This window comes from Apteryx mantelli, chromosome 1, assembly GCF_036417845.1.
Source record: "Apteryx mantelli isolate bAptMan1 chromosome 1, bAptMan1.hap1, whole genome shotgun sequence".
Lineage (NCBI taxonomy): Eukaryota > Metazoa > Chordata > Aves > Apterygiformes > Apterygidae > Apteryx > Apteryx mantelli.
In genome coordinates, this window is record NC_089978.1 from 165,066,078 (window position 1) to 165,081,106 (window position 15,029).

Here is a 15,029-nt window from a genome sequence, read left to right on the forward strand (position 1 = left end):
GGCCTGGAGTGCCAACTCCTTCCCTTCCTTCCTCCAGGCAGGCAGAGCTGCCCCTACAGTCTTCCTACAAAGTTTCACTGCCTTCTTGTTCTCAGGCTGCAGAACATGTAAGTAGGGGAGGAACAGAAGAGAAGCAGATATCACTTAGTTTTAGAAAAGGAGGTTTTTACACCTTCCCTGCTTCAGAAAACACAGACTTAAAGCTTGAGAGGAGAGGAAGGGGTGGAGAGGTGGTGGTAGACTTAGCTTTAGCTCAAATACCTGGATGTGGCTAACAGCCCTCAGTGCCGTCTTCCCCACCCCAGCCTCTGTTGTGGCTACCACTGAGGGTCTTGCATGAGCCACCCTGCCTATGTTTTTGAGCTATGCAAGGCCCCTTCTCTCTATTCCAGCAAAACCAAACAGCACTAGCTGGTACAGAGCAGGAAACAGTACTGGGGCCAAGGACCCCCTGTGAGGTGAACAAACAATTTTACACATTCAGTCACAAAACACCAGAGGAACAATTCCGGACAGTTTCACAACACTACAAAAAAAAGAAAAAAAAGAAAAAAAAAAGCCATTCATTTCTCAATAGGCTTTTTTCTGTCTGAGGCTCTGACGTAAGCAAGGGTCAATTCACTAACAAATTTGGGTTTATTTTGGCAAATGGAACTGCATTTGGGTGTTCTCACAATAATATCCTGGCTGTGCTTGAAAAAACACCTTGGGCTGACTTCATGAGCAGAAGGGCCCCCAAGCAAATGCAAGACAATAAGGAGCATGCAGGAGCTATGAAGCTGCTTAATGCCACTATTTACGTGTTAAAACTTGCTGTTCCAAGGCATCACTTACAAATATCTGAGCAATAACACCTAGTTTATAACCAGCCAGGAACAGAGACTGTGCTTTCCAATTTTTAACAGAGTGTTAACAACAAAGGTTTCCTGATCTGATGAGGCCCCTTAGTTCTGTCATATCACATACAGTGAATTTACTGCAAGGTGTATGAAGTAAAAGCTTCTGTCCCCCAAAACACAGCTGGTAAATTCTCACGTGGAAGCAGTTCTGAAGAATGACTGTCAGAACAGTTCTTCAGGAAGTTTGTTTCTTGTGTACAGTTCAGTAATTTCCACTGACTGAAGTTTGTTTTCCTTGTTTACAGCCCATGGAGCCAAATGAGGCATGGGAGACTTAGCTCCATTCTATTCTTGGCTTGTGCTTCAAATAGAATTATTAAACTCTGCTTCAGCTGGATGCTATTTTGGCTCTTCCAATCAAACGGAATGCTTAACGAAGCTCCAAGCACAGCATCAGATTTTCACGATATGTTAGCCAAAGAGGTCCAGTTCAATTTTCAGTTTTTGGGTTGAACATGCAGATGGAGAGGATAGGATTGGGGAGAAGAGACAAGTAAACTCAAACAACCTCTCCTGCCCCCAAAAGCAAAAAAACCCCCATGCATCTCTACACTTGTAGAAGTGGAGTAAAGCTGATTTTAAAGTCCCTGAAGACCAGCTCCACCAAGGGAGTCTACAATGATATGTCACCAGCCAGTATAGAAGTAAGCCACATTTTAAAAAGACCATAAGAAAAATCTTTTCAAAAGATCTTTAAGATAAGCAAGAGTTGCTGTTCATGAATGTAAAAAAAAAAAAGTAACTGCTTAGTTTCCTACCACAAATTCCTCTTCATAAAAACCCAACCTACGCACATGCAACTTGTTGCATCTCAACCGATAAGGGTTAACTCCTCACTGACCTGTACACAAAGCAGCATGGTACCAAGAGATTCTGTTTAACACTTCATGTCAGGAGATGATTTATTAGTCACCAAAAGAACACAAGCTAGCCTGATCCAAAAAGTGATTAAGATATGAAGCTGTGGGTGGATCCTCTTTTAAGAGCACCACAGGTTTTTGAAAACTCCACTCTAAGAGGAAGAAAAGATGTTTAAAGAGAAGTGCCAAAACAAAACATTGAGAAGTCTCAGCTGGTGAGTGGAAAGAAAAAGCACAGGATGGAAATCCAGTTACTAGGACAAGCTCTTCTTTCCTGCCACAGGATTGGTATTGCTTCCAACTTCAGCCAAAGCTAGGAACATTAGTAAATAGGAAGGGGTGGGATTTTTTTTGCTGTATTTGTACACTGAGTTGAAGACAGAACAAAAGTGATGGTAGCTGTATTAGAATAAAGAAAGCAGACCCTGTAAATGCCATAAAGATTTAGCAGAAGGAGCTGAGTTCAAGCCTTTTCAAAATTAAGCTAAAATATTATGCTTCTGCAACCATAACCACACGAAATGCTGTCGTCCTGATGAGCAGGCATGCTGAGTTTCTACTGGTCACACCAAATAAAAGGGAGATGCAGATATTCAGCACATTTTGCAGGTGTGTGGGAGGAGGTGGTGGGGCACTGTCTGACCCCACTCCCTGCAGAGGAGGGTGATCCCACTTATATGATACAACTCCAGATTCAGAAGCCTAGCTCCAGACACCCACATTCAACAAACATCCTGGGCCTATATGCTTACTTCATCAATTTGCCCTTGCTAGCTATTCTAAGCTTCTTTCCCACTCACTCTTCCTCCCACCACATTAAAAAAATAACAACCCTCCCCCAAAAAAGAAACCTCCCCACACAATGTGCTCCACTTTTCACCCTCTCAGATTTCTCCATAATAAGACTCCCACATCACTTCCTCTGTATGTACTTTGGGAGACAAAAGGTTTGTCCTGAAATTCAGGATCTACCCAGTCGTCCTGAAGCTGCTGTCACACAGTGGAAGGCAGTCCTTTATAAACAGCTTTGAGACAGAAGGGGAAATCTTGAGTCTAGAATGAGCTGCATATTCTATTTAAGGTAAAACCTGCTTTTAATAAAAGGCTCAGGGGCTGTCCAAGCACTTTGCAAAAAGCAGATGTTTGGAGGACCAGAAGCCCCAGAGCTCTCAAATTCTGCAGTCCAGGAGCCAAGCCCTTCAGACGAAGTGCTGCAGAGCTCACATTAAGGATTTCCACAGGTGTCTTTACCTTAGGGCTCAGCAGGCTCATAGCTTCATATAGCATAAATACAGCAGATAAAAGATGCTGGAGGTGGAGCAGTGAAAGGAAACAAAGGATTTAAAGATAATTATGACAGTAGCCAATGTTGCCCTGTAGCACTCTGTCCTGCAGGTCCCACCTTAAGATCTAGCTTACCTTTCTTGCTTTCCATAGGAAGAGATCTATATTTAAAAATTTAAGTTTTTTAAATAAGATTTGATTAAAAAAAGAGGATACACATGTGCAAGAACAGATGCTAAACTACCAACTCAAAATACAACAATTCTTCAGAAACCTCTAAGTGTCACAGGCAGTCCAGCACAAGGCATTTTTAAGTGCAAGATCAGGCAAGGTCTATTGAAATGCAGACCACTTTACTTGGCAAAGATTTTTAAGCTTTCCAAGGGGAAGTTCCCATTGGTTAAGTAGTACAGGATCACAGATACTGTGAGGAGACTGGAGTCATGGAAGAATATTACTCAGATGACACAATCCAAGAATTCTCATTGGTAAGAATTAAGAATTTTCTTCCCTTCCTCAAGTCTAATACATGCCTTCCCCACATGCTGTTTACTGTGGGCCTCTCAATGTGATCCAAGATCAGAATTTGCTGCTAATCAAGGTCCATTTCCAGCTCAGTTCTATCAAATTCCTCAGTCCTGGGCCTGTGCCAGTATCTTGGATATCTTTGCAGTGCCAGGCAATGCTTCAGTCCTCCTATGAGCCCCTCCTCCCAGGGAAGAGGAGTCAGTTTTCAACCAACTTATTACCACAGATTCAGGACAGCAGATGTTATTGATACTGAATTTAGCAAAGGGTAAGAACACCCCACTTTCCATAATGCATTTCTCACACAGCACAGACAAGGCTTGAAATCCTGTTTTGCATATACAGAAGGTATAGTCTCAACTGTGCTGCATTTCTGAGCTTTTAATGAGGGTAAATTCAATCTGCGTAGCCAATCTAGACTTCCGAGATACATTTCAGTCTCCCCCTGCATGATCAACAATCAAAGGGAGAAACCTCTGCACTCTACATGGACCTGTGCTGTAAAGACTTACTTACCACAGGCAGGCAAATATGGTTCTGAAGTCCTGACAGCAGGCTACAGGCAAAACAGCACTGGGGAGAAAGCCTTAACAGACTGGAGTTATCTACACAGGTAGGATCCATCGCCTCTCACTGCTGCAGGAAGAGAGGGAGGAGGAAGGTGGGAAGAGCAATGCACAGAGAAGTATCTTTATCCAAGGGATATCAATTGCAGAACAAGGCAGCAAGCTACAGATCCAACTCTTTTTTCCACCTCCACATGCCCTCTCCCCACAAATGCAGCTGCTGCCACTTAACAGGATGAAAGGCGAATTGTTCCGCTTGCTGCTTTCACATCTAGGAGGGAAGTCCTTGCCAGGGAAAGGGCTGTCAGTTTTTCAGATGGACAAAGCAATGATAAACACACACCCGCTACACTGCCCTTTGTTTTTGCGCATCTGAAATGGGAAAAAAAAAGAGAAAATAAAAAAATTGAAGGTCTCTGTAAACATTTTAAGAGGAGACATTTTGGATTTTTTTTTCTTAAGGGATATAATAACCCTTCCCTAGCCCCACCCTAAAAGCACTGGATTTTAGGAGCACTGAAAATGGAGATTCAAAACTGTGCACTCCGGTCTCGGAAGAAGCCCTCAGCCACTTGTGCTTCTCTGAAGGTGACGGTAATGGAGTTTGCCGTGATGTCCGTCACTGTCACTTCGCTGGGGGGCACAGTGGGGATCCAGGGGAGACTGCCATCCACATCTGCTGCAGACGGAGAGGCAGATAAGAACATGTTAGCGAGAGGAAGAGAGGGTGTGCAGGGCAGAGGAAGAAAGGGGAAAGGGGAGAGGGAAGGGATGAATGGAAAAGGAGTCTCCTTCCTGACAAATGGCAGGTGACATCAGCCTGCATTGAGTCTGCACATACAACAAGGCAAGAAAGCATGGGCAAGCCCTCCTCTCAGAGGCTAAGGGAAGGCAAAGGATCACTGCAGGATATAATGGGAAAAGGAAAGAAGGCAGAGTGAAAGGGTGTCCAGGCACACACCAGCGTTGTAACAGCCTACACAGAGGACAGCAAGACCCAGTGACACCACCCAGATTCCCTGACACATCTCCCCTGTCTCAGCCCCTGATTGCCTCTGTGTTAGCAAAATGTTCACCCAGCTGTGAGCTCACCTGCTTGTAAATGCTGCACCCTGCTCAAAAGCCCAAGTTCTTACAGACTCTCCTCAAACACCCCTATGGGAGTCAAAGGGGGTCCAAAACTGAGGGTCTTCCCTGTACTGCACCTGCAACACAGCCTGGGTAAGATTCTCTCCAAAACTCACCAATACTGCTTCATGGAGAAACTGCTCTCCCTTTCTCATACCCTTCCCTCCTCTACTTGATAGTGAGAAACCCAAACAACCCTCCACTTTCTCACTATAAGAACAATTTGCAACTGAACAGTCCCCCTTCCACCCAAAACCCCACTTCCCCCCCAACCCCCAGAGAGAGTTACAAACATGTATGGAGAGAGGAAGGAAGATGTTTTCTCTCCCTACCACTTTACCTGTACTGTACCCTGCTGTCCCAACCTGGACAAGGAATAATGTGTGCCCATCAAGATGGTATTTCCTGGCTTCTATCTCAGATACTGGGGTGTCTACTCTCACCCTGGAAAGGGTCTATCCACCCCAACAGTAACTGGAATTCTGCATGGACTGCGCATCAAGTGGAGAACAAAAATAATTTTACATTTCTCTAGCACCATTCATCCTTCAGATCCCCAAGTACTTTAGAGAGACCAGCACTTCTAGGGGAGAACACGCGCGCGCGCGCACACACACACACACACACTTGCCCTCTGCCATTATGCAACAGTGCACTGCTCTGTGCTGGTCCCATTGCTGTCTCACTGGATTTGGGCCACTGTTCAAGTACCCCTCAGAAGGGAGGACACCCCAGTGTCCTGCCTAACACAGCCCAGGTAACAACTACTCCTAGCAAGGCGTAGCATGATTCCCTTAGCTACTACAAGCAGCACAAACTCTGGTTTTCTGCTCTTCAAGAAGGCTACACCTTCAGAAGCTCAAATAATGCAGGGTAGAGTTTCCCTGGAAACTCAGTGCAACATGCACAACCCACAGCCATCCTGCACAAGACGCTGGTATCCCTCCCTAAAATGTCAAATGTGCTTGGACATCTCCCATGCCAACACTCACGCTGCCTACTCAGTGGGATCAGGCAGGTGTTACTATCCCCACATCATCTCTCTCATCCCCCTTTCGCATAGTTCTAAGACAAGAGACTTTAGAGAGGACATGGGGAAGAAAGGGAAGACAGGGGCAGAAGGAAGGAAATAGGAGTTTCTAATGGCGTTCCTGTACACTCCTCAGAAAGGCACAGTAAGAGGAGTGTTGGTGTCTGAGTTTATTCACTGTCAAGCTCCTTTTGGCAGAGTAGCAGAACATGTGCTGGGATATGGACAGAGATGGAGTTCATCACTGTCACGCCTGCATGTCACATCTGCTGGGAGTCAACTGGAAAAGGGGAGTAATTTCCAGTAATTCTGGAATTATACATGCAGTAATTCCAGTAATTTCTGGATGTTTTCTAACACGTGAGGCATGTCACCGATATAAGACTATAGAGAGGCAACAGCACCAGAGAAAAATTAAGTTGCGTTATATACCCAGACAAAAAAAGGACTTGCAGACAGGAGGGCCACAACGTGAGCCAGCTGGAGCTGCTCTGAAGACCTGACCTAAACCACAATCCCAGGATGTAGCAAGCAAGGAGGAAGCACACAGAGCATCCTTCTCATGCCCCAGCACTCCACAATCAAGGAGTGTCCAGCCTTACCTTCTTTGCTGGTGTGCTGCATGGCCTCCCAGTCTTCAGGACCTTGCCTGGCTTCCAGGCCCACTGCATCATTCAGGAAGAACTCACGTCTGCAGTTTCGACTCTCCAGGCTCGTCATGCGTGGGAACTTCTTCCTTGACAGTCGCAGGTACTTCTGGTTTTTGCGTTGCTTTCTGAGAGAGAATGGCAGGACGGCTCCCCCAGTCTTCTCTGAGAACTCTGCCTGCCCTGGCTTGGACCCCGGCAGGCTGCTGTCTCCTCCTCCAAACCTCCGTGCAAGAGAGAAACAGAGCTTCTCCTTTCCCTTGTGTGCACTCCTCAAGTCCATGCCATACAGCCGCTGCCAAGACATGAACGCAACAAGGGTCAAAACGGGAAACTGATAACACAGTCAGGGCTCCCATCTGGGAGCCAGGAAACGGCTTCAGTTCTTAGTTCAGTCCCTGAGCATCTAGGTGACCTAGGATAAGATGTGCTGCTTCTACAACACTGCTCCTCTCACCTCTTCAACTTCATCTAAGCTCTTCCTAACATGTGCTTCCTGGGATCAGCTGCTTTGCACAGCAACAGTCAAAGCATGCTGGAACTTCACTTCCATCCAGCTACTACCTTTAACATGCTGAACAGTCCAAGCTCAGTTCAATTTTAAAGAGCATGCAACCCAGGTAACCTGCAACCACTCAAGCCCAAAATTTGTAAGATCCTAGTCTGCAGAGCAAGAGCTCCCCCCCCCCTTTTTGTTTCCCCTTTTAAACACAAGTTAGCTGGCTGTTCAGCTAACAGGTTAAAACCACCCTGCTTACCCACTGACTTCATGTTGTTATGTTAGCCTGTCACCTCCAAGTTTATCCATGCAACAGTTCCTACTTCCCTGTGGGCAGACCAGCAGCGCAGCAGATGAGTTAGAAATACACAGGAGAAGAGCAAGAGGCTACCTGCAGTAGGAGGCGCTTTGGTTTGGGACCTCTTTTCCTGTACCCTGAAGCACGGTCTCTCTCTTCTCTGTGAAGAAGGAACAGAAATCAAACCAAGTACTACATACCACAGCACAAAGCCTAGTTAGTACTTCTACCTTCTGCAGCACAGTTCCCTCATTTCCTCCATTAAAACCCAATAATGAGCAGTGTAGGCTTGGAAAACATCCCAGAACTGCTTCTTGTGGGAGTGAAAACCTTGCAATAAGGGAATTTCTCCGACTCAAGGATGGGTTAGAGAAACTTATCACTTCTACATCAATCCAGTCCAGCCCTGGCCCTGATTAAAATGTGTGACCCATTGCTCTTTGGCTAAATGCTGCTTGTGCTTTGTCTCATTTCCTGAACGGTGTCCATCAGGGCTGCTTTAACTCTGTCTGGTCCACCTCAGCCAAGAGCAAGGTACAGAGATCAAGCTGGGCTCATTCCTATACATCCCATCCTTGATGGGAGTAGGGACAACAGGGGCACTTTATGCATGCTACGGAATAAAGACACTATTTCCTTTGCTGTGGCCAGGAGAGAGAGAACATGCCCCCTTACTTTTCTTCATAAGCCACTACCAGGCGAGGGTCCAAGATATGATCCTCTGGCTCCCATGTGCTGTATCTGAAGAAAAACATGAGGAATATAAAGTAAACAAGGCTTTAATGAAACATTCTCTCTGCAGGCCTGCTACGGCCCTGGAAACTGTCTTTACAAGGGTCAGTGGGGCCTGCCACAACATTGCTAGAGCTCTGAGGAATCTCAGCCATTCCCTCCCCAAAAACTTCCTGCCAGAAACTACCTCCCCTTCCCAAAACAGGCAGGGCCAAGCATCAAGCAGCTCTTTGTAAGAGAACAGGGCAGGCTTTCCTCCACAGGGCCCCCTCCACACTGTTCACAAAGCCTGTGCGGAGATTCACAAACTGCTTTTAAGCAGATACCTAAACAGGTCTCATTTGCCTCATTTGCAGCACTCTTGCAAATCCAGGAAAACGTGTGAAACAATGGGACTTGATCTGATACAGCTTTCTGGAAAATAGGTCTCTCAATTTAGAGTGCTCAAAGAGTAAGTATGTTTCCTCACCTGCATTATTAATTACTTCTAATCACTGGAGCTGAAAGTATTCATTTAAGAAGAGTTTAATTTTTCTCCACCGATGCCTTTCAACTAAACATGTTTAGACCTGGGCCCTGAGGCAAGTTAATGGCAACTTCCCAGCTACTCCTCCTCTTGCTCAACTCCCCCTGCAGGTTATTTCTGTCTAGTAGAGGTCATCAGTATTTCTGTACAGGAGCTGGAAGGACCCATTTGCGTTGTGGTTAGGGCTGAAGAAACTACTCAAAGTCAGCTTGATACTCTGAAAGAAACCTGTGAACAACGTCACTGACCCATGTTCCTCCTTGACTGCCTGACAGCTAAGACAGGAGCCAGATGCTCAGGAAAGGCTTGAACTCATCTGGTAGGTGACATTAAGAACTGTTCCCAAGAAATGCCGCTGCACTTAACCTGAGGGAGGAGCAGCCCAAAACTCCCATTGTGGACAGTTTATTTCTAAGGGGTCATGTTCAACCAGAAAAGATGGGTGGCACATCTCTATCAGAGAAACTCAAAGGCAAGAGAGCAAGTCTGAAACCCCAAATGCCCCAGCGCATTCCATTTCCTGACCTCTGAGGTCTGGGGCCCAGGAGGCAGAGCTCCTCCCACCCCCATGGAGGAGGGCCAGAGAGGGGTCCTATGCAGGTGGGCAGTGGTGCTATTGTATCGGTGCCTCCGAACAGGGGAAAAGCAGTTTAGGAGGTTTACATTTTGGGGTGATGAGGTGCAGACTGCATGTGAGGGCATATGGATGCATGCATATACATTTGTAGGGGAGGTGGTTTGGGAATACTTTCGTCCTTCCATCTGCCCATCGGACAGGAGGTAGGTATTGAAATACAGGGGAGATCCTGGAGAATGGTTCTAGAAACTATGGTACAATTCTTTCACAAAAGGGAGAAAGGAGAAAAAAAAAGAAACACAAAATTCAACTATTCCAAGGTGCACTGTACATCAGAGGGTTAAGAATAGACATGTCTTCATAACCAACTGATCCCTCCCTCATTGCCCAAGTCTCCTGCAGCAATCTGACTGTGAGCTGTCAAAGGCAAGATGCTATTTGAACAGAGGAAGGTTTCCTCCCAGCTGCAGGGATTTTGGCACTCGTTCTACAAATTAAAAAAAAAAAAAAAATACTTGGGAAGGGGAGGGAGAAAACATCAGATTGCTATCCATGGGCAGGAGAAGAAAGGGAATTTGCTATTAAAAATACCGAAAAACAACAATAAAAAACAACCTGGTGGGTGTTGCCTTTTTCTCTGCAGCTCAGTCCCTGGCTTCACTGCAGTGGCAAAACACCGCATACAAAAAAAAAAACATGGTTCGGTTTGCCACACACACACACGCACACACACACAGAGATATATATACAGCACATAGCCCAGGCTGCAGCAGCGCTGCAGAGAGCAGGCACTCTGGAAAACATAGATCATATGATCTTTCTTCCCCCTCCTCCTACTCCTCCTCTTCCCCCTCCCCTCTTAACTCTAATACAAGTTGTAAACAAGCTTGTAGCTAGAATCAGATTGCAACTCCTCCATTCCCTGACTGTAGCAGTACAACCCAGAAATCTGAGAAATGGGGCATTAACAAGGATTTTTTAGATGTGGAAAAAATCAAATACATGAGAAAGAAGCAAATTTCTGTCCTATCCTTAGTCCCCTCCATGAAACCCCCAACTGGAAAAATGGGATAACGGGTACAGAGGTTACAAAGAGTAATGTGACAAGGTTGGGAAGGGGAAATAAAGAGAAATACAACATGGGAAGAGGAAAAGGAATACACTGGAAGACAAGGATGCAAACAGCTTGTGGTGCTACATGCCACTGCAGGCACATGTATGTTTAGAAAAAAGGAACAGAGACCACTAGCAAGATGTAAGCAACTTGCATGCTCAAAGCATCTTGATTTTAAGCAACTCAAACTACTGAATTAACAGTTAAAAAGAAAAAAAAAAAATCAGTGTTCTTCATATCTAGTATTTGGATATTTGGAGGGTGGGGGGAAGAGGGGAGGTGCTTGGACATGTCACAGCATCAAAAGAAGGGAACCCCAACATCCCTCTTGCTCCCTGGGCAGAAGGCTGTGGGTTTTCATTCCCTAAACAGAGTTTCTGGTTCCCCCAGAGTTCCAAGGTGTAGGGCAAGGAAAGGCAGCAACAAGAACAAGGACTGCTCTATCAGAAGAAACATTACACCATGCCTCAGTCCACCTTCTTGGCAAGTGACTGTACAAGAGAAAGATCTCAACACCTTTGTGGAAAAAAGAATGGGATAAACATCAATATTCTGGCCAAACAGGGGATGGTGCCTCTCAGACTATACTTCCCAACCTCTAACAGTGATTAAATCAGGCTTAGCTACTTAGAAGGCTGACATGGACCAAAAACTGACCAACACCGTATGGCAGTTGATACTCAACAAGTGCACAAGATTAAATTGTGACAGTAGAATTTATAGTCAGGAACAAAGTCACCCTCTCCCACCATCAGCAGAGAAGGGAAGCTGCTCATATTCGTGCATGCCCCACAAGCATGAGGGTTAGGCATGCGGGAACACATTCCAACTGCCTGAACACCGGGTACAATCTCTCAGGACCACGTCCTTGCAGGCCTTCCTTTGCAACTGCAAGGATGAACTAATAAAACCAGACCCCATTGCTTAGCATCATCCAGTGCAACTACACATGAAATTTAGCCATACCCAAGCATGTTGTGCATGTACAGACACATACAGTTACAAACAGAAAAGCAAAGACAGGTCCCCACATGGATTGACCAGGAGGCTGTTCTACTAGACTGCAAGTTAACACAGTAATATTCTACAGTTATCTAATGCTTTTAAACTCAAAGCATTGTACAAATAGCTTAGGCACAGAACAACCACTTTTCTTCAGAAGCAGCTGCATTATAATAAGGAAGAGAAGTAGCAGTAAACAAGGCACAGCAATGCTACAAACTTTTTTTTTTGGGCAACATGGCAACCAAAGCAAAAGCAGAAAAGGCACTCAAAACAACAGAAAGTTTCAGACAAGGAAATGAAGGTGCAGTGGTAGTTTTCAAGAGACTAAGATCCCCTGGGTTTGGTTACAACTAGTAAATCTGAAACATTGCTCCTTTTCCTTTTGTGAATTGCCAAGGGGATACAGCAGGACAACATGACAAGACCACCACCTTGTTATTTATTACAAAAGACTGCATATAGCCCTAAAAATAAATTTAGTTTTTTTTAGTGCCAATTCAGAAAATCACCAAGGACCATTCTATGTTCAGAAAAAACAGGGATTTCTGTAAAATTCATACTGAACTTACATGGATTCATATCTAGAAAGTGTCTCAATGGAATATTTCAGCAGTGGCAAAAGCCAGGCAGAACAGATTGGCAGAGGTTCTGTATCCCTCAGCTGCCAGTTCGGAAATAGGTACAGATTTTGGGGTTGTGGCTCTGTGTTTTTGCTTACAGTTGTTGAAATGAGGCACAAGATGTAACCCATTAAGAATGAGATGCTAAGCTGCAGAGATACAGTTAAAGCTATTACCAATTATTAAAGAAAAGATAAGTAAATCACAACTTACTTTGGGGGCCATCCTTTCCACTTCACCAGGTATTCTACTTTACCCTAAGGGTAGAAAAAGGAAGAAGAAAACAGGTGAACTCTGCAACCAAATATGGGCTAAAGCAAAAGATGCAGCCAATCAACAGGACTAAACTCTGCAACTTGAAAAGCTCATTTCCCATCACTGTATTTTCAAAACAAAGCTACTTCCTCATTCAACTATACTGTTTATAGGTTTTTCCCCAGAAAATGGGCACAAAGTTCAAGCACTCTTAAATAACCCTATCATCAGCTTGGGATCATAGCTTTGCAGGAGCTAGCAGGCAGAACCCCAGAAGCCCACTGGAGAGCCACTGCAACCATTCCTGCATTTACAGGCAATCCTACAAGAAGTCAGCATGCATAAATGCGAGAGGGAGATGTATGCCAGGAACAAGTGTCAGAGGAATCTGTTTAAGCTGAGAGAAGAAATACAAGATTTCAGAACCTATGAAGCATCTCTTTGGCATGTTCCCTTCCAGTTGCTACATGCTCTACTCAAACACGGTTCCATCCATCACAGTCACTCAACCTTTCGACCCAAATAAACAGCAATTCACAACTAAACTTCACAGTTATCCATTTATTTGTTCACTCTAAGTACAAGATTAAAAAAAAAAAAGTAGTAATTGGAAACCATGTTCAGGGGCCCAAGAGGAATGTGCACAACTAGTAAAATTTTTAATATTATACAGAGAGACTTGTAAAACACTTCCCAAAGCACAGAGAAGGCCTGCCTGCAAGCAGGACCACCTCTAGAAGGCCTGCTATTGCAGATGTGAAAATCTTTATATGACAGCACTGAAACCAAAGCACTCAAGTACACAAGCCGGGCAACCAGTTTCATTTTCCTGAAGGGGTGTTCAGCTCCCAAATGTTTGAAAACACTACCCTATAAGGAACTTTCTGCCAGAGGATCTCTATGCACTGTATGCTTATGGGTTAATCCTCATAACACTCTGTGGAGATGGATACCATTTGTACAGCTGGGGAAACTGAGTCACTAAGCTCACAGCCAAGTCTTTCAAAATCATCTCTTGATGCGGGGTATGCAGTTTGTCATCACCAGCACTGATTTTTTGACAAACTGAAAACCCCAACAATGAAAGACCCCAGGCTGTCCAAGCACCCCATCCACAGAGCCCCTCTGAAGCACCCACTCACCTCAAAAGCAACCACAGGCAACACGAGAGTCCCACAGCCGCTGGCCCCAGGCACTGCACCTCAGGGCCCCTCCCGTTCTCTCCCTGCCCTCCAAGCCCCAGGCCGCGCTTCTCCTCAGGCCCCGAGCAGGTGTCACGCCTGCTCCGCGCCTCCTCCCCCCTGCCCGCAGCACCGGGGCTGCTCGGGACAGCGCGTGGTCAACGTCGGGGCGGGGGGGAGGGGACACGCAGGCCCCCTCAGCCTCACAAAAAAAAAAAAAAAAAGCCCCGTTACTTCGGGAGGAGGAAAAACACAGGATTGTCATGCGCGCGCCCACCACGCCCCCCTGCCCGCAGCACCAGCCGTGCACCGGCAGGCACCGACCGACAGGCTGCTGTGCGTGCGTGTCACGGAGGGCATGTCCCCCGTCCCCCCTCCCCGCCTCCCCCACGACGGCGCCCGCCCGCCCGGCGGAGGGCGGTAGCTGGCCCCGCCGGGGCGCCCCGCCGCAGCCCACCTTCCGCACGCGCTTCTTCCGGATGCTCTCCACCGCGAACACCTGCTCCCCGATGGCCGACAGCTCCATGCAGCGGGCAGCCCACGGGGCACCGCGACGAGGAAGTGCTACCGCCGGCGGCGGCCCCCGCGCCCGCTACAAGGGACCCGGCTTTCGCAACGCGGCGGGAGGGAGGGAGGGAGCGAGCCCCAACGAGAGGGCGGCGAGGGGCTGCAGCTGCGGCGGTCGCCCACTGACGGCCGTTGCCCGTTGGCGGCCGTTGCCCGCTCGCGCTCCCCCTCACACGCCCCCTCGCGCGCGGCCGCGCCCCTCTCCCCCCGCCCCGCTTATAGAACCTGCGCAACGTTTTTCCCGGCGCGCGCGCGCGCGCGGGGGGGGCGGGGCCCGGCTCGCCCCCCTCCCCTCCCCTCCCCTCCCGCCCCGCCCCCCGCGCGCGCCTCGGCGGGAGCCCGTCCGAGCGGCCGCCGCGCGCCCGCCCTCACCGAGCGCTGTGGGGCAGCTCGGCCCGCCCCGGGGCTCCGGCCCGGCCCGTACGCTGCTCCCGCTGCCCCTCGGGCCGGAACAGGCCGCGGGGTGCCCCCCCCCCCCGGGCCGTTGGGTAGATCCCCTCCAGAGAGGGCCGTTGGGGTGCGGGGTGCCGGCGCGTCGCCGGAGGCGCCGTGGGGCGGCGTGGGGCAGGGGCGCCTGCGGGCCTGGCGGCCTGACCCCACAGCCTTATGCGCCCTCCCTCCGCCTGGGCCGCCTTGGCTCCGTGGAGCTCGGAGGGAGTCGGGTTCCGTTTGGCACCCGCGTTCTCCGACAGGGAAAGGGCCATAAACTTTCC

At 47.7% G+C, this 15,029-nt stretch overlaps 1 protein-coding gene across 3 annotated transcripts; it reads right to left on the minus strand.

Moving 5' to 3' along the window:
• Positions 1-3,269: 3,269 nt before the first annotated feature.
• CBX7 (chromobox 7) lies at positions 3,270-14,308 on the minus strand. Of its 3 annotated transcripts, none has more exons than XM_067310088.1 (6): positions 14,207-14,308; positions 12,527-12,570; positions 8,415-8,480; positions 7,833-7,899; positions 6,898-7,237; positions 3,270-4,509 (listed from the first exon to the last, which is right to left on the minus strand). In XM_067310088.1, the coding sequence occupies exons 1-6, from the start codon at positions 14,273-14,275 to the stop codon at positions 4,484-4,486; spliced, it is 612 nt and encodes a 203-aa protein (XP_067166189.1). In that variant the 5' UTR covers positions 14,276-14,308; the 3' UTR covers positions 3,270-4,483. The 3 variants fall into 3 exon arrangements, with proteins under 3 accessions (XP_067166189.1, XP_067166183.1, XP_067166173.1); XM_067310082.1 differs by having other exon boundaries at positions 3,270-4,813; XM_067310072.1 differs by having other exon boundaries at positions 3,270-4,816.
• Positions 14,309-15,029: the final 721 nt, after the last annotated feature.